Below are 25474 nucleotides of genomic sequence, written 5' to 3' on the forward strand. Positions count from 1 at the left end.
AAGCTCTTAAATAGCTAGCTGACATGCAAGGCTTCAATCCAGTTAAAACCAGCCTACTCCAGAGTTTGCTATGGGATGAATAAGCAGTTGACTTTGGGAAAGTTGTACCAAGCCAGTGTGATATCTTGTAAGTGAGCAAGGGTTAAAACCAACTCAAGGAAACAAAACAATGCCCAACTCAGTTGAAGTCAGTTGAAACTAAGTAAAATTTTCTTGTTTTCATTACTAGTTTCCTAAAAGCACCAAATACCAGATAGAGATTTTGAAATTGTAGCTGAGGATGCAATGCTAGTCTATGTGAATGTATTTTATAAAGAACGGTTTCAACTTTCACATCAATTTCTTGGAATTGAATGCCATGTTTACTTACTGCAGTGTTCTTCTGGGAAGACCATGGTTACACTTATTTTGTTTGTGACCAATGCAGCAGCACATTCCATGCCAATATAGCCACCCCCAATCACAATTGCATTCCCACCAACAGAAGACTTCATCACATTGACAAGCCTAGTTGCATCCTCCAAATCACGTAAATAACATACATTTTTGGCATCAGAACCCATAACACCAAACTCCTCAAGCTTCAGAGCCTATACACGAAACATGTGAAGTCATATAGCACACAACTGTGTATAAAAGACAACATTACTCATTTAAATTTCATATAGAGTAATAGGCTAACTAAATTGGAAAAGACATAATAAAGATTTAATCCAAGGGATACTAAGAAAGTTGGATAATGTGAAGGCTAGAAATTAGCTGTCAAAAAGAGAAAAGACCCAGAATTTAACAAACACATCCGCTCAATTCCCGTCAATTTATTTAAGTTATAATTTATCAAATTTATCTTATTCAGCATTGATTTATTTACCCGAGCACCAGTTGCTATGATAAGAGTCCTAATAACTAATAGTTTCCCCAGCTGCTGTTAACAATGTTTTGCGCCTCAAGTCAGCAGACTTTACTCGGGTTCCAAGAACCAGTTCAATTCCTGAAAAGGAAGATCCAGATTTACATCGTCAGCAGCTATGGTAACTGAATCTGCAAATTTGAGAAAACAACTCATGGTGAAAAACAGCAAGAAAACACTGCAATGCTCAATAAGGGCTAGCCAAATTATTCATAATAATCTCCTCATATAGATCATATTTTAGTGATCAAGGATCCACACATGACAGAACCAAGAGTAGGTGGGTCATAAATCTTCAAAGATATTCAGATGAGTCATGGTAGACATGTCAAGTTTCTCATGCATTAGTGAAGTCGCTCAAGTCAAACCAACCTCTCTCTCTCTCTCTCTCTCTCTCTCTCTCTCTCTCTCTCTATATATATATATATATATATATATATATATATATGTATATATATATATATACTATCTTTAAGTTTTAAGTATATGTGCACACACATATATATATATAGTATTTAGGGCTCCTTTGATGCATTTTTTATTTTTTTACTTTTTGGATTTTTAATGCCCTTCAAGGGCATTTATGTCTTTTGTTAGCTAGCCGTTGGGCTAGGTCTAACAGCTAGCTAACTAGCCTTGGAAACGGCTAATTAGCTAGCAGTTAGAGCTAGCTGACAGCTAGCTCTCTCCTCTCTTTTTGTATATTCCCTCTCTCCCCTCTTTTGTATATATATTGGGGATGATTCCCTTTGTATCCTATGCTTCTCTTGAGCATTTGAAGATAAATAAAATAATATTTTTTATATTTTGCCTTTGGCCCTTTAGTGATTTGTGTTTGTGTATGTTCTTGAACTCTTGTTTTTGCCCTTAGTAGATTATGTGTATTGCCCTTTGTGACCTTGTATTTGTGCACAACTTTGTTATATTGTTCTTAGGGGCTTTTGTATTGTGCACTTGTTTTGTATTTTTCATTACAGTTCTCTGCGGTAGATAATGTAATGAGATATGCGGAAATACAAATAGTGCTATAAGCACTTACAATGTCCACCAACGGACAAACAAAAAAGATAATAGACAAGTCCACAAAGGGACAACACAACACAAAATATAAATGCCTCTTTATTGAAAGAGAGAGAGCTCTCAAGAATGAAAATATGCAAAGGGGTTCACCCCTATTTATACAAATAAAATGAGAGAAGGGGGAGGCCAAATGGCCTCAAAAGAAGAGCCACAAAGGGGGCTCCCATGGAGTCGTTGGGAGCCCCCTTAAGTGGGTAAAAAGGAAGAAAATAAAAAAATAAATGCAAAAAATAAAAAGAGGAGAAAAACAAGTACCCCTATTGAGTACATATGAAATGACTAAAATACCCCTATCGAGTATGATTGAATATATATATATATATATATATATATATTTTTATTACATGCATTTTAACACCCTCCCTCAAGCTTTATGGGGATATAACCGAAAGCTTGCTGAGAAGGAACATAAAACGAGAAGCTACAAGGGCTTTAGTGAAGAAGTCCGCCAACTGGTACTCGAAAGTAACGTAAGGCAGTGCTATGGTTCATCTTAGGTATTCATCACGAACGTAGTGGCAGTCTATCTCGATGTGTTTAATACGCTCATGGAAGGTGTAATTGATTGCGCTTTTGTTGTCACAACACATCTTCGAAAGAGTAGAAATGACTATGCCCATATCACTGAGAAGACTTCTTAGTCACACAAGCTCCATTGTTGTAGTGGCCATAGCACGATATTCTGCTTTTATTGAGGACAATGATACTTTGTGTTGCTTCTTGCATCTTCAAGAAATCAGTCACTTAAGAAAACACAAAAACCAGTAGTTGGGACTCTATCATTAGAATTTTCTCCCCGATCAGCATCAGTATAAGCAATTAAATCAAGTGATGAAGAAGAGGAAAGAAAAACTCCATTAGTTATGGTGTTTTTGATGTATTTGACAATCCTTAAGACTGCACTCATGTGCACAATTGTAGGTGCATGTTGAAACTGACTGACTGAGTGGACTACATGAGCTATGTCTGGCCGAGTGATGGATAAGTAGGTCAAAGACCCAACAAGTTGACGGTAAGGAGTAGGATCCTCAATGAGTGTTTCATCTTTCAACCTTAACTTTGCATTGATAACTTCAGGGGTTTCTGTCTTTTTATCATCGGAGATACCAGACTTGGAACAAATGTCAGCAGCAAGTTTCATCTGAGAGAGAATGTACCCTCGAGGAAAGTACGCTACTTCAATTCTAAAAAAATATCTTAAGAAGCCAAGGTCAGACATGTCAAAATTTTCTTTTAAAACTTTCTTAATATCATTGATTCATTGCTCATCACTTTCAGTGATGATCATATCATCAACATAAAGTAGTAGAATAACTACTGAAGACCCTGCACTTTTCACAAACAAAGCAGTGTCAGTATAGCATGAACGAAAATTCAAACTTGTCATTACATTGCTAAATCTATCATGCCAAGCTTTTGGAGCTTGCTATAAACCATATAATGCCTTTTTAAGTTTGAGAATCTTATTTTCACCAATACATATTCCTGGTGGAGGATCCATGTAAACTTCTTCATTTAATTCACCATTTAAGAATGCATTCTTAACATCTAATTGATAAATAGGCCATTTTTTAACTGACGCAACCGCAATAAGAGTCCTAACACTAGTTATTTTAGCTACGGGCGCGAAGGTTTTGTTATAGTCTATATTGTATTTTTGAGCGTATCCTTTTGCTACCAACCAGGCTTTATAGCATTCTAATGATCCATCACTTTTAGTTTTAATTTTGAAGACTCATCTACATCCAATAGATCTCTTTCCAGTGGGTAATGAAGTTATTTCTCAAGTTTTTGCCTTTTCAAGTGCACTAAGTTCTAAGTTCATGGCTTCAACCCATTGGGAAATGTTTTTGGCTTCATGATAATGTGAAGGTTCATGAAAAGAGTGTAACGCAATTAGACATGCTCTATACCTTGGGGTTAGAGACTCATAGGAAACAAACCTATTAAGAGGATTGGAGATTCGGTCGGATCTCCTTAAAGAGGTTTCTTCTATGTTGGAATCTTGAGAGTATTTTTCTAAGGCACTCATTGGAGTTTGTTGACCACGCCTAACATAGGTTTGGATGGTTCTATCACTTTCATTTTCAACATTGTTAAGAGAAATATCCTCTAGATCATTTAACAAATCATTAGAGATTTCCTCTTCTTGAAGAGTCCCATCTTCTTGAGAGAGAAGATCAAATAAGAAAGCATATTCGTTTTCGTCAATATCTTTAGTTTTCTCAAAACCATTTTCATTTTCTAAAAAGGTTACATCTTTGGATACGTAGAGTTTGTTATTTTTAAGGTCAAAACATATAAAACCCTTTTGATTTTCTCCATATCCTAAGAAAACACATTCGATAGCTTTAGGAGATAATTTGTCTCTTTTATGTGTAAGGACAAGACATTTACACTCAAAAATTCTTAATCTATTAAAATCGGGTGTTCTTTCAAATAGTTTTGCATATGGAGATGAATTTTGTAAGGATGAAGATATCATTCTATTTATCAAGTTGAAGTTAAAGTGGCTTCGGCCCAAAAGCTTTTTGGAATTTCTTTGGAAATAAGAAGTGTCCTAGTGGTTTCCAAAATGTATTTATGCTTTCTTTCGGCTAGACCATTTTGTTGAGGAGTCCTAGGACATGATCTTTGATGACAAATTCCATTTCTTTCCAAATAATTTTGAAATTCATTTGATAGATACTCTCCACCCGAATCAGATCTAAGAGTAGAGATATTACTTGAAAATTGATTTTTGACTATCATATGAAATTTCTTGAAGAAGTCAAAGACTTCGGATTTTAAATTGAGAAAATAGATCCACATATCTAGTGTAGTCATCAATGAAAGTAACATAATAAGAGTATCCTCCTTTCGATATGACCGAAGAAGGGCCCCAAACGTCCGAATGGACTAACTCAAAAGGTTTTTTGGACACAAAAGTTCGATTTGAAAAAAGAGTGGATTTCATTTTTCTAAAAATACAATTCTTGCAAACAAAATGTTTCTCATTACAAAATTTCTTTCCAAAAGAAAAGGAGTACATTTTTAGAAACTTGGATGTCCAAGTCTTTGATGTCAAGTTTCAATATTTTTATCTTGGACATGATTACAAAAAGAGTTAGTGAGAAGTTTCAAGTTGTTCATATAATAGAGATCTCCCCTCCTATGGCCTTGCCCAATATGCTTCCCGGACCGGAGATCCTGTATAGACCAATCCTTAGTTGAGAAGGAGATTTCACATCCATGATCACATATTTGAGAAACAGAGAGAAGATTTAAATTAAGTTGAGGTACCACTCTTATGTTTGGCACAAAGAAATCTTTGAAAAAATTTAAAGTTTCAAAACTTTTTAATTGTAAAGATGTACCATCGGTGGTTGAAACATAAGAGTTTTTAGAGTTATTACATAAATCGGAAAGCCCGTTTTCAAGAGGGGTCATATGAAAGGAAGCTCCAGAATCAAGAATCCAAGAAGACATACCTGGAGGAGAAGAAGAAGCTATGGCGGCACCCGAGGTTGATGGCGATTTGAGTAGATTTTGAAGTGCCTCCGATAGTTGAGCAAGAGAAGGACTCCTTCCCTTTGATAGTTTTCTCCTTCTTTTGAGTAATTTCTTCAACGGAGGCAACCTTATTCTTTGGTGCTTCATTCAGCTTAGGGCAATTAGGTCTTATATGACCCGGTTCTTGGCAATGATGGCAAATGGCTTTTCTATAGTTGCCATTATAATTATTTTGCCTCCCAAGGTGTGGAGGCTTATAGGCTTTCACATGATTGCCGGGTTTAGACACGGCCAAAACTTCATCTCCTCCCTTAATCATGCCAAGGCGAGTTTCTTCTTGGCATATTTCGGCTATGGCATCTTCCAAAGGATGAGACTTAGATCTATAAAGAAGGGAAGATCTAACTTGTTCATATTCGAGCCTAAGCCTATGTAGAAATTAAAAAAAGTGTTCTTTTTTCATTTGTTCTCTTCTTAGTTCCACATCTACACTAGAAACCCACTTTGGTTCTAGTAAAGATAGTTCATCCCATAAGGGTCCAAGAGTGCTAAAGTAATCTCTTACACTCATTTCCCCTTGCTTAATAGTCCGGATTTTTTCTTGGAGAAAGAATTGACGAGCAAGGTCTTTTTGAGTATACATACATTTCATAAAGAACCATGCTTCATTAGCCATCCGAAATTTAGCAATGTTGGCGCAAATTTTGAGCTCCACATTATTCATGAACCAAGCAAGAATCTTTGCATGCTTGCTTTCCCAATCTTTCACTTTAGATTAATGATCTTCAATGGCCTTCATGCGGGCATTTCCTTCACGAGCTTTTTCTTGATCACCATCCATCTTGGTGAGTTGGAGTTGCGGTTCCGGAATGGTGCCTATAACGTATCCCCAAAGCTTTTTACCCCTGAGGTTGTTCTCCATGGCGGCGGCCCACATCATGTAGTTGGAACCATTAAGTTTGAAAGAGAGATCAATCTTTTGTTCTCCTTTCATTTTAACCTCTCTCAAGAAGATAAACCAAGAAAGAGAGATACAAAATAAAAAATATAACTAGTCAACTAGTTATATCAAAAACCAAGAGCATACACAAGGCTTTGATACCATGTAATGAGATATGTGGAAATACAAATAGTGCTATAAGCACTTACAATGTCCACCAACGGACAAACAAAAGAGATAATAGACAAGTCCACAAAGAGACAACACAACACAACACAAAATATAAATGCCTTTTTATTGAAAGAGAGGGAGCTCTCAAGAATGAAAATATACAAAGAGGTTCACCCCTATTTATACAAATAAAATGAGAGAAGGGGGAGGCCAAATGGCCTCAAAAGAAGAGCCACAAAAAGGGGCTCCCATGGAGTCGTTGGGAGCCCCCAACAGTCACAAATGTGACCGTTGGGGGCCCCAACGACTCAATGGTGGGGGCCCCTTAAGTGGATAAAAAGGAAGAAAATAAAAAAATAAATGCAAAAAATAAAAAGAGGAGAAAAACAAGTACCCCTATTGGGTACATGTGAAATGACTAAAATACCCCTATCGGGTATGATTGAATATATATATATATATATTGATTACATGTATTTTAACAGATAAACCACGAGAAATCCACAAAAAACTTTCCATAATTGACTAGGAAAACTTGGCAAAATAAATCAGATTGATCTGATTCTTGAACCAAACAAGATCTATTGACCTGGATTAGGGTCTGCCTATGATCTAAAGATAACTTTGAGATTAAATGATTTAAGTTGTTTATAAAAATAGCCATCAGATCATGTGCACAATGAAATGCATGAATACACTAGTATGAACTGCAACCTCATATCATGTCAAACTTGCAATGAGTGCAACATTCTATGATCCATAGGTTTCAACAATGCTGAAAAAGAAGAAAGTGTTCGCATGCATATGGTAAAAAGTAGACACTGACAAGGCACTGTTCAAAATTTTAACCCATTAGAAACTATTCCTAAATTGTCTATTGGAAGAAACCAAAAAGAGAGTGCATGTTGTGAATGATAGATAAGGGTGCAACATGATCGAAAAATGAATGACAATTTACCCAACCATTTGGGAACCCACTCATCCACCAGGTTTCTGGCCAATGCTAGAAATTGGTTAGGCAATTACATAATGATAAAAATGTAAATATACATAATATATATATATATATATTTGTATATAACTAGGTTACTTTAGTTAGGTTTCTTTTTGTTTTTTAGTTGGGATGCGTCTAGTCAACCCATATAATCATTGGGAGTCGGACCCACAACGACTCTCCCTTTTGGAGCTCCAACTTTGTGTATAAATAGGGGGCAAAACCCCCACAATATGTATGCTTCTTGCATGAGCATTGATGAATAAAATATTATTTTTATCCCTTGTGTTTGCCCCTTTAGTGAGTGTTTGTGTGTGATCCATCTTGTTGTTTTTAGTGAACATCTTCGGAGGATCTTGTTTCCTTTCATGGTATCAGAGCTTAGAGATCAAGCTGTTTTTTTTGGTGTATTGAGAAGCATGTCACTCAAGATTTGGAAGGGGTGAGGTCTTTTTTGCAAAATCCATTTAAGTGCTTTGAGATTGTGGTGCCCTTTTTTGGTGGCAGAGCGTTCATGTGTTTGTGCTCTTATTAGAGAGGGTTTTTTTGTGGTGGAGTGCCTATGATTCTTTCTTATCTCCTCTTTCTTTCTTCTCCCTCTCTATCATCTATTCTTTTTCTTAGCCCTTGTAAACATGGACGACAATGATAATGTTATCATAAAACTCATCAAGCTCAAAGATACAAACTTTGTAACATAAGCTTCTATCATGAAACATTTCGTACGGGAAAAAGGGTTGTGGGGATTAGTGGATGGGTCGGATTTCAAACAAAACTAATTCTTACTAAGATAGAAGGAGAAAAAGAAGTATCTCTTAGAGAGGTGGAAAAGACCAAGGCTATGGCCCACTATGAGAAAAAGTGGAGAATGAGGCATGCCAAGATTATATCTTTGATCATTAGTAGTGTTGATATCAAGAAGTGTTCGAGTCTTACTAAATTTGAACATGCAAATAAAGCATGAAACTATCTTAAGAGAATGTACTCTCTTAAAGATACTGACCATGTTTGCAATTTACAAGACAAAGTACGCATTGACTCAAGGAGAAAAAAGTATTAGGGAATACTTTAGTGAGTTGTCCGGTCTTTGGAATGAGTTGGCTCTTCTTGAGCCACAATGACATTATCTCGAAGATATAGAAATCTGCTCAAGACAAATTGATGCGGAGCATTTCTATTAATTCATCAATGGATTACAGTCAAAGTTTGAGTCTACTAAACCGGCTCTTCTTCATAGAGGGAAAGTTCCCTCTATTGAGGATACTATTGGAAAACTAAGTATGGAGGAAAATAGACTAAAAAATAAGACATCTAAAAATGATGATAACTCAATCCTAGCCGTCTCTAGACCAGGAAACTATGTTCATGCTTACAAACCACCACATTATAAAAGACCAAACAACGAGCAGTATGGAAGACAAGACAATGAATTTGAGAAGAAGAAAATTATTTGTTACTATTGTCGTGAACCGAGACATATCAAGATATATTGTCCAAAATTAAAGAGACCCTATGAGAAGAAGGTAGCATCGATTACACAAGAGACACATGACTTCAAAGCTTCACAAGAATCAAACATCGGGAGCATTTCCTTAAGTCAACTTGTAGAAGCCTTTCAACCTTTACTCAAAGAAGCTCCATCAACCGCAGTTGCAGTCTCTTCGGCTGACATTTCTGACCCGGTAAGTCTCTTTGGCTTCTTGACTCAGGTGCCTCTTTCCATATGACACAAAATGGTAATATTTTATTTGAATGTCAAATGTTTTTACTGTTGATGGGATATCTCTTGAAATTAAGGGAATAGAAAATTTCAAAAAGGTATTTTATTTCAAAAAATAGATATACTCCTAAACTAAACCTAAATTTTGTGTATGTTTCTCAATTATCTGACCAAGGGTATAATGTTACTTTCTCTTCTATTGGTTGTCGGGTGCAGGATCGTCAGTCAAGGAATGTGATTGGGGAAGGTCATAGAGAATGAAGTTTATACTGCATGGATTTTTTGAAAATACCCAAGAATACTTTTTGTTGTAATGTTTAGAAACTGGATTTGGATTTATAGCATAAAAGATTTTGTCATGCTAATGTATCCAAAATCCAACACTTTCCAAATATAATTTTTTTTAATATTTAAAATTTTACTTGTAAAGATTGTATTCTTGGCAAAATGAAAAGATTGTCATTTCAGGAAAGAACTTTTGTCTTTACACGATTGCTTAAGTTAATACATTCGGATGTTTGGGGTCCAACACCTGTTATATCTAAAGGTGGGTTTGCATATTATGTTAGTACGTAGAGTCGTTAGGACCTCCCCAACGACTTCATTTCTATCCGTTGTTGAGTGTTAAAAGGGCTCTATAGCTCCTTTGTGTGTATAAATAGGGGTGTTCCCCTTCCTTGTAACTCAATGCTTTTCTTAAGCATTTATGCTTAATAAAGATGAATATTTTTATATTTTCTATTTTTCTATTTAGTTCTTTAATGTGTTATATGCACTTAGTGCTTGTGTTATTGCCCCTTGCCCTTTATGGCTATTGTTTTGTCCTATAGTGAAATTGTGCTTGTGCACATTGTTATTGTGATCTTGTAATCCCTTAGTGGCATTGATTTGTGTTTATGCACTTTTGTAATCGGGATCTTGTAAAGCCCTTAGTGGCATTGTTTTTGTATTTTTTGCTATTTCATTACAAGAGAAAAGATGAAAATACTCCTAAAAGATATTTACCTTATAAATAATATATATACATATATATATATATGAATATATATATATATACAATATGAAACAAATATATACGTATGAAAATACATATATATATATACATGTACAACTTAACACTGCACTCTTTAGAAAAATGCTTAGCTGAAAGAAAATATAAGCGCATCATCGAGAAACCACAAGAACTTTGCTTATCTCAAACCAAGTACCTAAAGAATTTTGGGCTGAAGCCACATTGACTGCAGTTTATCTTATTAACAAAATGCCATCTGTCTCCCTGAGAAATATATCACCAATTGAGAAAATTTTTAAACTCAATCTTGATTATTCAAGATTAGGAGTTTTTTATGCAAATGTTTTGTTTTTACTGATAAAAATGATAAACTTTTTTCTCACGCTATTTCTTGTGTCTTTTTGGGATATGCAAATAACCAAAAAGACCATAGATGCTTTCACTTTAAAAATAAGAAATTATATGATTCAAAAGAAAAATTCTTTGAATCTGAAAATCCTAAGGAACTCACTGAGTATTCTTTTCTGTTAGATCGTGATGAAGATTAAGATATCAGAAATGATATGGTAAGTGAAGAAGAATGTCATGGTAATGAAATGAGAAAAGAACAATCTCAAAATCAAGATTGTATCCAATATTCCAAGCAAGGTATTTTCGAACATCTTTGTGCACTAGAAAAGTATACTAATGATGAAAACTATAGAGGAATACAAACTAGAAGGTCATCTAGAGTATCTAAACCCCCTGAAAATTTTGTGTTCTATGAGTCATTTTCACCTAAATATCAAACTCACATTACATTATTACATTCTTATATGAAACCCTCAAACTACGTTGAAGCAAAGAAACACTTTGAGTGAGTAGAAGCTATGAAGGTAGAATTGGATGCTTTAGAAAAGGCAAATACTTGGATTATCCAAGATATTTCTAAAGAAAAGAAACCCATAAGTTGTCGATGGGTATATAAGATAAAAATCAAGAGTGATAACATTCTTGAAAGATACAAAGCTAGGTTAGTTGTCAAGGGATACTATCAAGAGCAGAGTTACCGGAAACGCCTATAGAATAGGGGAAGCGCGCTTCCCCGCGACGCGTTTCGGAAGCGCGAAACGCAGCGCTTCCGAAACGCGAGGGGAAGCGCAGGTTCAATTGAGGAAGCGCGTCCCCCTTTAAAGGGGTACGCGTACCTCTTTAAAGGGGTACGCGTACCCCTTTAAAGGGGTGCGCGTACCCTTTTAAAGAGGTACGCGTCCCCCTTTAAAGGGGTACGCGTACCCCTTTAAAGAGGTACGCGTACCCCTTTAAAGGGGGACGCTATTATGGAAAGGTCGAGTTTGCCCTTAATTTTTTTTTTTTACACATGAATTTATATTTTTTACCGAGGTTAAAATGGGTATTTTATAAAACCCGTGAAAAAATAAAATCAAAAGGGGCTTAGGGTTTTGTTTTTTCACGCGTTTCGACTCCTCTCTCTCTCTCTCTCTCTCTCTCGAGTTTTCGGCGAGCTCCGAGTTCCGGCGACCTCAAAAAATTCCGGTGGCCTCCACCGACTTCCGAAGATGAAGATGTTCACCTTCAGGTACGCTATCCCCCTCTCTCACGCTCTGTCACTCTCTCTATCTCTCCGTGACTCTCTCATGGCTGCTGGTGGCTGAGGCAAGGGCACCCCCCATGTCTCGCACTTCTTCTTCATGGTGCTGGTGCTGGTGCTGGTGCCGGGTGGAGACAGAGGAACACCCTCTATCTTCCGCCCCCTCTTTTCCTCACAGTGGGCGATAGGGACAGAGGGTGGCCCTATGTCCTCCCCCCTTTCTCCCTTTTTTCAGACGATGTTGACAACCAGTGTGGTTTTTGACTCGTCTATTTCTCATAACTATCAAGGGTTTTTTTTTTACTGTAGATCAAGGGTTTGTTTGTAGTTTTTTTAGTTTCTGATTCATTATCGCAGCCGTTTTTTTTATTCATTCTGCATGAAGCAGTGGGTTGTTTTTTATTGTCTCCATGATACTAGTCTATTGATAGCGTAAGCAATGTAATATTAACTTCTTATCTAAACAGATGGTATGCATTCGTCACAAAACTTTTCTGATATAGCTGGATTGTTAATTTGCATTGGCCATTATGTGCTGTAGCTTCTTATTTAACTCTTCAGTTGTTTATGATATGATGGTGATAATGTATGTGGAAGTTCATTTTATACTTCATCAGTTGGCAAAGAAAATCAGTGCACCGGATGGGGTGGAAGTATCATTAGAGATAACATGATATTGTTGATGGTTTTAATGATCTTAACTATTCTACACTGATGAATAATTTTTTTACTAATTGGTGTATAACGGGTATAATATGCAATATTATTGTTTTATTGGAGAGCATTTGAGTGTGCTGTTCCCACATTTTAAAAGCTATTTCTTCAGTCCGATGTACAGTGAGAGGCTGAGAGCTGCTGGAGGATGTGAGCTGGTGCCTGGTACAAATAGTAAATGAACATTATCATGAAGAAGATAACTGTAATGATTTAGAACCTCAGTTCTAAGTCTATTGTCTCAGAGATCAATGTTTGCCAAGGCTGGTAGCACTTTAATGTTCTCCATTTGTGCAAAATTAAGTTGATGGGTACTTGGAGAATTTCCCAATGAGTCGGGTATTGAACTTTAGTGGAGTCCTGAAAGAAAACTGGATTTATATGTTCTTGATCTGATTTAGCAGTTCAATCAAACTATTCTCGCTCTCTATATTCTCAGTTATTTATGTTGCTTGTTTCTTATTAGAACTTGAAGTGCCTGTTTGAGTATTTAGTTCAGTGATAGTCAGATTGCACGTAATTTCCCCCCCTTTTTTAGCTTAGTCTTTTATTTACATCCCCATGCTTTGTGTTCTTCACTCTCCATTATTTACTGTTAATAATAGCTTTTTTTAAGTGTTTTAGGTTGATTCTGATACTTTTATGATGCAGATATATTTGCATGTTCTTTGCTTCATTAATGACCATCTCAAGCTATGATCACGATAATTCTGATGACGATGACGATTCTTTGTACAATTTGGAGCATGAATCATCTAGTGGTGTTGGGAAGGGCAAGAAGAGGTCTTCTGCTTGTCCATATCAGTTTGAGGACCGAAACGAAAATTGTTTTGATGAGGAAGATGAAGAAGAATATGACTTGGATGACTACTATTCTGAAGATGACCAAGATGATGAACCACCTAGCATGCATAAAACAACAGTGTTATGGCGCCATGTATTGAAACAAAAGAAGAGTGGGCAAGGAAAGCAAGGTGGAACCCAAGTTTTTATGTACAGGCACTGCAAAAATATTTATCATGGGTCATATACTCGAGTTTTTGCACATCTCATGGGATCTCCAAAGGGACAAAGTGTTGGGATTGCCTTTTGCCCTGAAGTTGCAAAAAATGCAGAATTGGCAAAAAAAATTAAGAGGCAAGTTCGTCGAGTGGAGGTTTCATCAAGTGCATTTGAGTTGAGGAGATCAAGAATTGATACTCCAAAGAAGCCTATTAGTATTACTACATCATCTAGTGGAAGCCGAAAAACAGTTGATATTCGTGATACCTTTAAAAAGGTAGAAAGAGATGATGTAGATCACAAAATTATCAGATTTTTGTGTGCAAATGGCATACCTTTCAATGTGCTTCGATCACCATATTGGGAAGAGATGATATCTGCAGTTAGTAAAGTGCCCGGATATAAACCCCCATCATATGAAAAAGCGCGAACAACGTTGCTTGACAGTGCGAAAGAGTGTGTTCACAGGGAGTTAAATGAATTTCGAGAAAAGTTTGAGGAGTTTGGAGTTTCCATTGTCTCAGACGGTTGGACAAATATCAAGAACAAACACTTGATAAATATACTTGCCTCAAACTGTTTTGGCTCGATGTTCTTATATGCAAGCGATTTTTCTAATGTGCAACAGTCAGCTGCAAACATTGCCGAGTTTTTGAAAACGGGATTTAAACTTGTGGGGCCTTCTAATGTAGTGCAAGTGATTACAGACAATGCAGCAAATTGCAAGTTAGCAGGTGAAGAATTAAAACAAACGTACAAGTATATTTTTTGGTCACCTTGTGTTGTGCACACACTTAATTTGATCTTCAAGGATTTGGCACATGAGTTTCATTGGTTGGGAGAAACATATTTGCAGAGTAAAGAAATTGTGAAGTATATCACAAATCATTCAAAAGCACTAGCAATCTTTAGAAGCAATGAAAAATTAGAATTAATAAAGATTGCAAAAACAAGGTTTGCTTCACATTATACTACTTTGAAACGCTTGCTTGATGTGAGGGAGAGCTTAAGGCTCACAGTAATTTCAGATAGATGGAGTGATTGGAAGCAATCATGCACGGATGAAATTATGAAAAAAAGGGCTGTTACAACAGAAACAACTGTTCTTGATGAAGAATTTTGGGATTCTGTACGTTTAGCATTATTGATTACAAAACCCATCTATAAGATGATTAAATTTTGTGATCAGGAAGGCCCTATAATTGGTGAAGTGTATGAAGGCATGGACAACATGTTGGGGGAAATCAAAGACAATCTAAAAGGACAACCAGATTTATATGAAAAGATTCATAAGATTGTCTCAAATAGATGGGACAGAATGAATGTGCCTCTCCATAGTCTAGCCCACATGCTTACTCCAAAATATTACGAGTCGGAGTATCTCAAAATCCCAGCAGCAGGAGGGGTCAAACGAGTTTCTCCTGGTAAAAAATTAATTCTATCTATTTAATAAAGTTTAAAGTTAAATGATTTAATTATTTTATTATTTCATTTGCATTTCTCTTGTTATAGTTACTAAACATTTTTTTTTGCAGAAAAGGATAATGATATCTTAGACGGTGCAATGCTTGCGCTTGAAGTCATATCTTCTGGAAATGAAGAGTTATCTACACTTTATAGGTCACAACTTGTGGCTTTTGCATCAAGAAGTGGAAGATTTAGCCGAAATGCAGCACGAATAGATGCACTGAATCCTACAATGTCAGTGCTTAATTGGTGGCGTTTTTATGGTGGTGATACACCGGAGTTGAGAGCATTAGCCATTAAGGTTTTATCTCAACCTATTAGCACATCTTCTGCAGAAAGAGTGTGGAGCACCTATAGTTACATTCACAATGTTAAAACAAATAGGCTCAATGAAGATCGTGTTGATACCATAGTGTATATTCATTCCAATCTTCGATTGATTGACAGGTATAATTAAACTGTGTTGTACTTTTGTTTTGGTATTTTTTTTCTATTTTTTTATCATTGATTGTTTATTAACATTCATATTTTATATTCTTGTTATAAAAGGTGCAACAATCGCTATAAAGAAGGGCCTAGTCGAAAATGGGATATCAATCCAGAACTTCCTATTGTAGAAGAAAATACGTTGAGATTAGAGGATATGCGATGGAGAGATTTGGATGATAGTGCACAACAATCAAGCACTATTTCCAAATCCAAACATAAAGATGCACAACCAAGAGCTCCATTACCTCCAATAATTATACGTACAAATGAAGTTCAAGAGGATACAAATCAATCCATCAGAGCTAGTAGAACTGCAGATATACAAGAGCGACCATCAGTTCCTCATGGTCGGATTGATCGTTTCTTTAGCCGGAGACCTAGGCAAGGTATGTTGATATTGTGTTTTTTATATTTTAAATTATGGTTTTTGAACATTTTAACTTTTTAATGTATTCATTATAGGAAATGAAGGAAGGAGCAGAAGACATGGTCGTGGAGGACAAGATGCACGTGATGATGCAGAAAGTTCGCGATCTATTGCTGACTTGAAGGGGAAGAGAAAGATGACAGATTAATGAAGTCTTGAATTATTATTTTTTTTTTATGATGTAGTTGGAGTTGTCCAACTTAAAAACTTTTATGTTACTTTTTTGTCATGGTCTTATAATATTTTTTTGGTATACTTTTATTTTGAATCTTGCATGATGAAGTGAAGTAGTGGATTATGTTAATTTTAAGGTTAGACTTAGAGTTTAGAACATTGTAGCTTATAATTTACAATTTAGAAATTTATAGCTTCTTAGGTCGCTTCCGGTTCGCTTCCTATGTCGCTTCCGGTTCGCTTCCTATGTCGCTTCCGAGACGCTTCCTATGTCGCTTCCGAGACGCTTCCCGGTTCGCTCCTAAGTGGTCCCCCGCTTCCCGCTTCCTAAATTTTTGAAAGTGCCTCGCTTCCCGCTTCCGCTTCCCGTATCGCTTCCCGCTCTCGCTTCCTCGACTGGCAACTCTGATCAAGAGTATGGAATAGATTATGATGAATCATTTGCTCCTGTTGTAAGAACCACAAATTTTACACTAAAAACTTAAGAATTATGTGGATTTGGGCCTAGGATCCGTTATTGGACCCAAAAGAAAATTTCGGATATTAGAGTATTTTAGAAATAGTATATAAATAAATATTTAAGAAATTAGATATTTCAAATCCACGGTTCGGACCCAAGTGGATCCAACTCTTGGGTCCACTGCTGGTTAAGCGACCCGGACCCAAATCAAATTTGGGTCCAGCATTTCGGGTCGTGGGTCGGACCCGGACCGACCCACACCCTGTTAAATGAAAAGAGGGGTTAATAAGGGGGCAACCCGATATGGGTTGCCCGATAAAAATTTTTTTAGAGGGGAAACCCTCTCCCTTGCGACAACGGGTGTTAGGGTTCAGCCGAACCCTAACACCTAAGGAGATGGGAGGTGGGGGAGCACCCCGCAGCCGCCGGGAGGGTGTGCTTCCCTTCCTTTTCGGGGGGCCACCCACCTACAAAGGGGGACCCCGAACCCTTCCTTCTCCCTCTCTCGCTGTCCCATTCTCTCTCTCACCCTTTTCTACCTTTCTAAACCTCGAAGCTCCCTCCAATCCCAAGCCGCAGCTCGAGGCCTTGCAGTGAGGAGCCAACCTCGCCGGTGGTGGTGCTGTCCAGGCCGACCGACCCCTCTCGTAGCTGCCGCAACAACTTCGCCGGAAAATGGTAGGTTTCCTGTGACTGTTCTTTTTCAGGTTAATCATGGGTTTGGTGGAGTGTGGGTTGTCCAAAACCCAAATCAGTCGATTTGCAAGGGGGAAAAATCTCTAGTGTTGGGGTTTTCTGTCAACCACAAACCGAAACCCCAAATTTACAATTTGGGGGTTTCAGATTTCTTTTTTTTTCAGAGCGTGGTGCGTGTGGGGGGTTGTACCAAAGGTGGTTTAGGTGATATCTTAAACTAAGGAATGATTCTGTGTTTAAATGCTGCGGCATCGTCCATCAAGATTCAGGGTAGGTTGCTGGTTACCTGTTGGTTTTTGGAGTGTGGTGTGAATGTTTTTTTTTCTTGTCTTAGTAACTATATTAGCATCCTGAATGTATTTTATAAACTCCAAATCCCTGCATACAATATTGCACTCAATTAGTTGCATGAAACACGATAGTGCAAGATTCTTTTTGTCATTTTCCTGATAGTAAGTTGTGGTGTAACCCGGGCAGCAGACATTTCACTAAATTAGGCACTTATTCTTATAGAAGACAGGATAAATTCGGGGTTTATGGCATGTTATACTATTGTGCAGTTCTGGTGTGAGGTTCTTCTCAAAGCTAAATCGAAATTCTTGGTGTATAGGTTGTAGGGTAGCTAAATTATTAACAGTTTTGGTGCATTTGGCTGTATGGAATATGCTCCTTATTTATTTTCCTATGTAACAAGACAGGTTATTAAATACTTATTGATTCTTTAAGGTACAGTAAATGACTAAGTAGATAGTCATTGTGCAGGCTGTATTCTAGTTGAACTGAAATGTTAAATAACACTTGGTTCATATGGCTGAACTGCTAAAAATCAAATCTTGATAATGATTAATACAAATTAGGTTTATGAAAAATCTTGTTTAACAGATCATATTTTTCTTATTCTGAAACATATATCATGCTTGTGTTGATTTATGCTGGCCGATTGGTACAGCTGTTGCCTTGTGATTATAAGTTGTCCATGTAAATTCTGACCACCCACTTGATATTCTGGTTATTGCTCCATGTTGATGGTTTAGTCTGTAAAGCTATGCTGAATCATCATAGTTTATGATTGTCTGATGTTGATTACTTCATTCTGTAAAGTTATGCTGAACTTAACATAGGTTATAATCAGCCTATGTTGATTAAATCATTATGTAAACCTGTGTTAAACATAACATAAATTATGTGGACAGATGCTAAGGGTTTCATCCTGTAAAATACAGCACGTTTATGCTGGCCGATTGACACTATTTCATTATATAAACCCTAACTTGTCTAGGTAAATACCTGTTAGCCTATTTTTGTCTATGTATTATGTTGGGAGATATGGCATGCTTATGATAACTCATGTTCACTATTGAAGATACTGGTAGTTACTATGTTTGTGGGAAATTTTCATATTGAGACCCTACATGATAATAAATTATGCTGAGCATTCATAGAAGCTGTTACATATTAGATGTTGATTCAACACATAACTTGGTGTACGCTGCAATCTTTAGACATGTGCCCTGCCTAATGGGCAAGACAGATTGGATTACCCGATACGAGTTAAGTACCTAATGAAGGCGTGTGGTCTGGTTCAAGTATATTGGAAAGGAAATTAAATAATAACTTGTGTGCTTGATTGGTTTAAAGGCACCGGAGCACTGTGGGTGGGTTATGCAATTAAAATGACAAATGACTGAGACTGTTCTATACACCTGGGTAAAATGACTAAGGTTGAAAATCCTACTACTACGATGGTAGAAAGAAGTTGGGGAAATGTCCCATACTTCGGGAAATTAACTAAATGAAAAGATTAACCCACTCAGATTCGGGCTTACCTTGGAGAGGGTAAGTGGTACAAACCTCTGGGGACATGTGTGTTGGTTTCGAGCGTAAAGCGACTCGTTGGTCCCAGTCCTCAGAGTCGGGGGACCCGGACTACCAATTGTGTCCTAGGCGGTAGTTCCATGTTCTTCTGCAGAAGTTAGGGATGCATCCTGTTTTGGTTTTGGCCTTTGGGAGTTTCTCTCGGTCACTGGCCGCTCCCTTGGGATTTCAGTCACAGTTAGAATGTTCGGGTTAATAAAACAACCTTGAATAATATACCCCCGAACGTTCTCTTCTGTGATGGTTGCCTTGGCCCGTGTCTACCCGCGGGATAAGAAAAGATAAACATTAACTAGAACAGTTAGGTATCATTGTGTTGGAGTCATTAAAGAGACAACTGTTTACTTTTCATCCTGTTTTATATTCGGTGCTTATGATGAAACGACATCCTAAATTGTGTATTTATTCGTTAATTGAATTAATATTATGGATGTTATTCATGTTAGTGTAAGTTCTGCTTTAATTGCTTAATACCTTGCTTAATTGTTGTAGTTGCATAAAATGCTTTTTGTGTAAGTATAACTGTTACATAATCTACCTTTCTATGCAGATATATGTCTATGATTGCTATTGCATCGAATTCCTTATGTGTTTATGTTTAGACTGAAATTCAAACACGACACCCACATCACAAGTGACACATGATCTACTTGCAAGAATAATTACAGTTTTCCTACTTAGACGTGGTAGTCTAATTCCTATAATTTTTATCATTTTCAGGCACCGAGTAGTCCATGAGCGAAGCAGGAGGAGGCGCTGACCATGACTGGATTTATTTGTTCCCTGGCGGTCCTAGTTGCTGTTTGATTGAAATTTTTGTTTTAAGACTGATAATGTGAGAAACTCTGTTTGGATTCTACTATTATTGAAATAAGAAAAAAAAATGGTGTAGTTTGCTTTTACCTTCCTGTATCGTTCTGAAATGCTTAACCCGAGAATTATTAGTTGTTTCCGCTTTTAAAAAAAAAAATTGGGTTAAATTTCGGGGCGTTACACCTGTTGCTAGGATGACCACAGTTAGAATTGTAGTAGCCCTTGCTTCTGTAAAAAAATGACCTATATATCAAATGGATGTTAAGAATGTATATATAAATGAAAAAATAGTTGAAGTATATATAGAGGCACCGCCTGGTATAATTATTCATAAAGGAAAAGTTCTTTTATTAGATAAGGCTCTGTATGGCCTCAAACAAGCTCCAAAGCCTTGGTATGATAGGTTTAACCAAGTTATACTTGATGTTAAATTTCAATCTTGTTTAATTGACACAGCTTTGTTTGTTAAGATTTCTGATGCAGGTATTATTATTATTTTCTTTTACGTGGACGACATCACTGTAAGTGATAAATAAGGAGTTGAACATATTAAAAGGCTTCTTAAAACTCATTATGAAATGACTAATTTAACAACTACGCCTTCATCCCAAAATAATTGCGGTCGGCGATATGAACCAAAAAAGAAAATCATTATGGGTCTTCCACATGAATCCTTCTCCTCCAATCATTTCTATCCAATGCCATGTCCTTCGTGAGGTTCAAAGCATTCATATTCTTTCCTATCACCTCCATCCATGTCTTCCTAGGCCTACCCCGACCTCTTTTAACTAATATATTTTCCCATTTCTCCATCCTTCTAACTGAAGCATCATTAGGCCTTCGCCGAATATGTCCAAACCACCGTAAACGATTCTCTCTCATCTTATTTTCAATGGGTGCAACGCCTACCTTCTTACGTATCTCCTCGTTCTGAATCTTATCTTTTATTGTATTTTCACACATCCATCTCAGCATACGCATCTCAGCTACACTCATTTTTTGAATACGATGTCTCTTGGCAGCCCAACATTCCGTACCATATAGTAAAGCAGGCCTAATAGTCGTTCTATAAAACTTTTCCTTCAACCACAATGGCATTCTACGATCGCACAACACTCCAGTTGCACTTTTTCATTTCATCCACCCAACCTTTATCCTATGATTTACATCTTCATCAATTTCTCCATACTTTTGAATGATAGGTCCCAAATATTTGAAACAATCATCCACCGGTATTTCTTGCTCACCAAGCTCCACTACACTCTCATCATTACTTCGTTACTTACTAAACCGACATTCCATGTATTCTGTCTTACTCTTACTCAACTTAAAACCTCTTCCTTCCAATGTCTGTCTCCATAATTCTAACTTAGCATTAACCCCAACTCTAGACTCATCAATCAAAACAATATCATCAGCAAACAACATACACCACGACACATTTTCTTGAATTGATCTCGTAAGCTCATCCATCACTATAGCAAATAGAAAAGGGCTTAAAGCAGATCCTTGATGTAACCCAACCGTTATAGGAAAATTGGTTGTCACCCCTCCACAAGTGCGGACATTGGTTACTACTCCTTCATACATATCTTTAATTATTTTAATGTACTTGAGAGAAACACCTTTCTTCATCATTGTCCACCAGAGAACGTCCCTAGGTACTTTATCGTATGCCTTTTCTGAATCAATAAAATCCATATGCAAATCTTTATTCCTCTCTCTATTTTTCTCGATAAGTTGTCTAAGAAGATGTATAGCTTCCATAGTTGATCTTCCAGGCATAAAACCAAATTGATTCTCCGATATCATGACAACCTTCCTCAACCTAGACTCAATCACCCTCTCCCAAAAGTTTCATAGTATGACTCATGAGTTTTATACCACAATAGTTTGTGCAATCTTGTATATCGCCCTTATTTTTATATAGAGGCACCAAAGTACTCTTCCTCCACTCATTAGGCATCTTATTTGTCCGCCAAATCTTGTTAAAAAGATTTGTCAACCATTCTAAACCTTTCTCTCTCAAGCATTTCCAAGCCTCGATAGGAATACCATCTGGGCCAACTGCCCTTCTTGATTTCATTTTCTTCAAAGCCTCTGCAATTTCTTTCTTTTGAATCTTGCGCATGAAGTCATGATTCATCTCATGAAAAGGAATAGAGAAGTCTCCAAGATCCTGAGCATGACTTTCATTAAATAGCTTATCAAAATAATTTTTCCATCTCTCCTTAATCTCCTCATCTTTGACTAAACCCCTTTGTGTTTCATCTTTGATACATCTAACCATACCCAGATCCCTCGATTTCCTATCTTTCATCTTTGCAAGCCCATAAATATCCTTCTCGCCTTCTCTGGTATCCAACTTGTCATAAACCTCCTTATATACCTTATCCCTCGCGTTCCGAACTACTTTTTTAGCTTCCTTCTTTGCTATCATATACTTCTCCAAATTCTCATTATCACGACTCTTACTTAGATTTCTATAACACTCTCTTTTAACCTTAATAGCTAATTTGACATCCTCGTTCCACCACGATGTATCCTTACCTAGCAGTGCACCGCCTTTAGACTCACCTAATACCTCCTTAGTCACCTTTCTCATGCCACCCGCTATCTTATTCCACATTGATTCTGAATCCTCCTCGAGACACCAATCAGCTTCCTTAACTACCTGCTCTACAAACATTCCTTGTTTAGCTCCTTTCAGTGCCCACCACTTAATTCTAGGATCTATCCTATGTTTATCCCTTTTGCGGTATTGTCTAATTCTAAGATCTAAAATTAAGACTCTATGTTGTGTAGCTACACTTTCTCCCGATATAACCTTACAATCGATGCAACAACCCCTATCTCTCTTTCTAAGTAGGAAAAAATCTATCTGACTCGTATTAACCCCACTTTTAAATGTTACTAAGTGAGACTCCCTCTTCCTAAACCAAGTGTTTGCTAAGATCATATCATAGGACAAACCAAAATCTAAAATCCTTTCTCCACTTTTGTTTTTTTCTCCTATACCATAGCCTCCATTTTTTTTTTAAGATTTATAATTTTTTTTTTAGTATAGAAGTTCTTATTCTTCTAGAGGATATTTGTTGACTCAATCTAAATTTGTTTTAGATATTATTGTCACGTGAGGTATCTCAGATGATAAGAAGGTCAACACTCTTGAAGTTGTCAATGTCAAAATTTAGATTTATTATGGAGAACCACTCAAAACCCAACACCTTACAAACAACTTATCGGTGCACTGTCATATCTCTCAATTACGAAGTCTGCCATTTTGCATGCAGTTCACACAACGAGCCAGCTTCAGCATGCTCCCACCATTGTTCATATGAGAGCAATTTTGCATATTATTAGATATATCAAACTTCTATTTTTCGATGACTTTTCTTGTTTGCTTTTTTCTCCGTAGATTTATTTGCTTATACTAACGCAGACGAGGGAGGAGACCCTAATAACCGACACTCAACAACTGATTTTTGTGTATTTTTAGGTGACTCGTTGATCTCCTTCAGGTATAAGCAGTAGAAAGTTTTTCTTCAATTGAACCCTAATATCGAGTCATGGTTACAACCACTATGAAAGTGGTCTGGCTGAGAAAATTGTTAGCTGACATGGGTGTTCAGATTCAAGGAGCATCACGACTATGTTGTGACAACAAAAGTTTTATCTACATCGTGTATGAAGTATGCAAAATTACAATAACAAAGTGCAAAAAGCACAGACAAGTCTAAGAGTGGACAATAACAAAAGCACAATACAAGCACAAAAGTCCACTATGAGACAATACAAAGTGCCTACAAAGGACAACACCAACAAGTAAAAGAATAGGATTTTAGTAGTAACATGCTTAAAAGCATTGAAGAAAATAGGGGGAACACCTCCTTTAATTATATACAACAAACCAAAGGGAGGTCATTGGGAGCTCCCTTCACAAAGATGTTAGGGAGCTCCCAAGAGTTATATTTATGACTGTTGGGGCCCTAACAACTCTAAAGAGTGAGGCCTCCAATAGCATAGAAATAAAAAAAAGGAAAATAAGAAAAATAAAGAAAATAAAAATATAGTTATTTTTAATAAACAACTATAATTACATGTGAAAAGACTAAAATGACCCTATCAAGCAAACTAATACAATACAAATTTTATATATATGAATATGTATATATATACATGAATCGAGTAAAATGAGCTTTGGTGAAGAAATCCGCCAACTGGTACTCCAATATAACATACAACAACATAATAGTTCCTCTCAGATATTCATCACATACATAGTGACAATTCATCTCAATATGTTGGATTCGCTCATGGAAGTTGTGGTTGCTCGCAATGTAGATTGCATTCTTATTGTGACAGCATATCTTCAAAGGTGTTGAGATGATTATTCCCATATCGCTAAGAAAAATTTTAAGCCACACAAGCTCTATTGTTGTCGTAGTCATTGCACGATATTCAGCTTCAGTTGAAGATAATGATACTTTTTGTTACTTCTTACATCTTCATGAAATCATATAGTCACCTAAAAATACACAAAAACTGGTACTTGAGACTATCATTGGGATTTCCACCCCAATTACAAGCATGTAAATCTAATGAAGAAGATGAGGATAGAAAAAACTCTTTTGTTATAGTATTCTTAATATATCTAACAATTCTCAAGACAACCCTCATGTGAACAATGGTAGAAGCATGCTGAAACTGGCTGACGGAGTGAACTGCATGAGCTATGTCTGACTGAATGATGGATAAGTAGGTGAGTGACCCAACTAGTTGGCGATAAGGTGTAGGATCTTCAAGCAGAGTTACATCTTCCAACCTTAATTTAGCATTAATCACTTTTGAGGTTTTTATTTTCTTATCATCTGTAATGCAAGATTTGGTACAAATATCAGTAGCAAGTTTCATTTGAAAAATGATGTATCCTCTAGGAGAGTACGCAACTTCAATACCTAAGAAATATCTTAAAAAACCTAAATCAAATATATCAAAATTTTCTTTTAAAATCTTTTTAATATCAATAGTTCACTGTTTGTCAGTTCCAGTGATAATCATATCATCTACATAAAGTAAAAGAATAACAATCGACCTGTACTTTTAACAAAACGAATATTGTTAGTATAGCAAGAATAAAAACCCAGATGAGTCATTACATTACTAAATTTATCATGTCAAGCTTTAGAAGCATGTTTTAGACCATGTAAAGTCTTTTTAAGTTTAAGGATTTTACATTTTTCAATACAAAACCCTGACGAAGGATCCATGTATACCTCTTTATTTAATTCACCATTTAGAAAAGCAATTTTCACATCTAGATGGTATATAGGTCATTTTTTAATAAGTGCAATGACTATGAGTGTCCTAACACTAGTCATTCTAGCCACTGGGGCAAATGTTTCTTCATAGTCAATTTCATATTCTAGAGAGTACTCTTTGGCCAC

General features: G+C 36.6%; 1 protein-coding gene and 1 pseudogene across 3 annotated transcripts in view; one reads left to right on the top strand and one right to left on the bottom strand.

Moving 5' to 3' along the window:
- LOC149833957 (monodehydroascorbate reductase 4, peroxisomal-like) overlaps nucleotides 1-25474 on the bottom strand; it is a 51343-nt pseudogene that overhangs the window by 1522 nt on the left and 24347 nt on the right. The window contains exons 4-5 of the transcript XR_016432735.1: nucleotides 872-991; nucleotides 371-590 (exon numbers count right to left, since the gene is read on the bottom strand). The product of XR_016432735.1 is annotated as a monodehydroascorbate reductase 4, peroxisomal-like (transcript). The remainder of the gene's footprint in view (nucleotides 1-370; nucleotides 591-871; nucleotides 992-25474) is intronic.
- Nucleotides 13186-16565, top strand: LOC149833958 (uncharacterized). Of its 2 annotated transcripts, XR_016432489.1 has the most exons (4): nucleotides 13186-15050; nucleotides 15162-15968; nucleotides 16045-16408; nucleotides 16444-16565. XR_016432489.1 is itself a non-coding variant. In XM_090009911.1 (2 exons), the coding sequence occupies exons 1-2, from the start codon at nucleotides 13286-13288 to the stop codon at nucleotides 15548-15550; spliced, it is 2154 nt and encodes a 717-aa protein (XP_089866037.1). In that variant the 5' UTR covers nucleotides 13186-13285; the 3' UTR covers nucleotides 15551-16037. The 2 variants fall into 2 exon arrangements, 1 of the variants encoding a protein (XP_089866037.1); XM_090009911.1 differs by lacking the exons at nucleotides 16045-16408; nucleotides 16444-16565 and having other exon boundaries at nucleotides 15162-16037.

Source organism: Nuphar pumila, chromosome 6 (assembly GCF_984573655.1).
Source record: "Nuphar pumila chromosome 6, dmNupPumi1.hap1.1, whole genome shotgun sequence".
NCBI classification, from domain to species: Eukaryota; Viridiplantae; Streptophyta; class Magnoliopsida; order Nymphaeales; family Nymphaeaceae; genus Nuphar; species Nuphar pumila.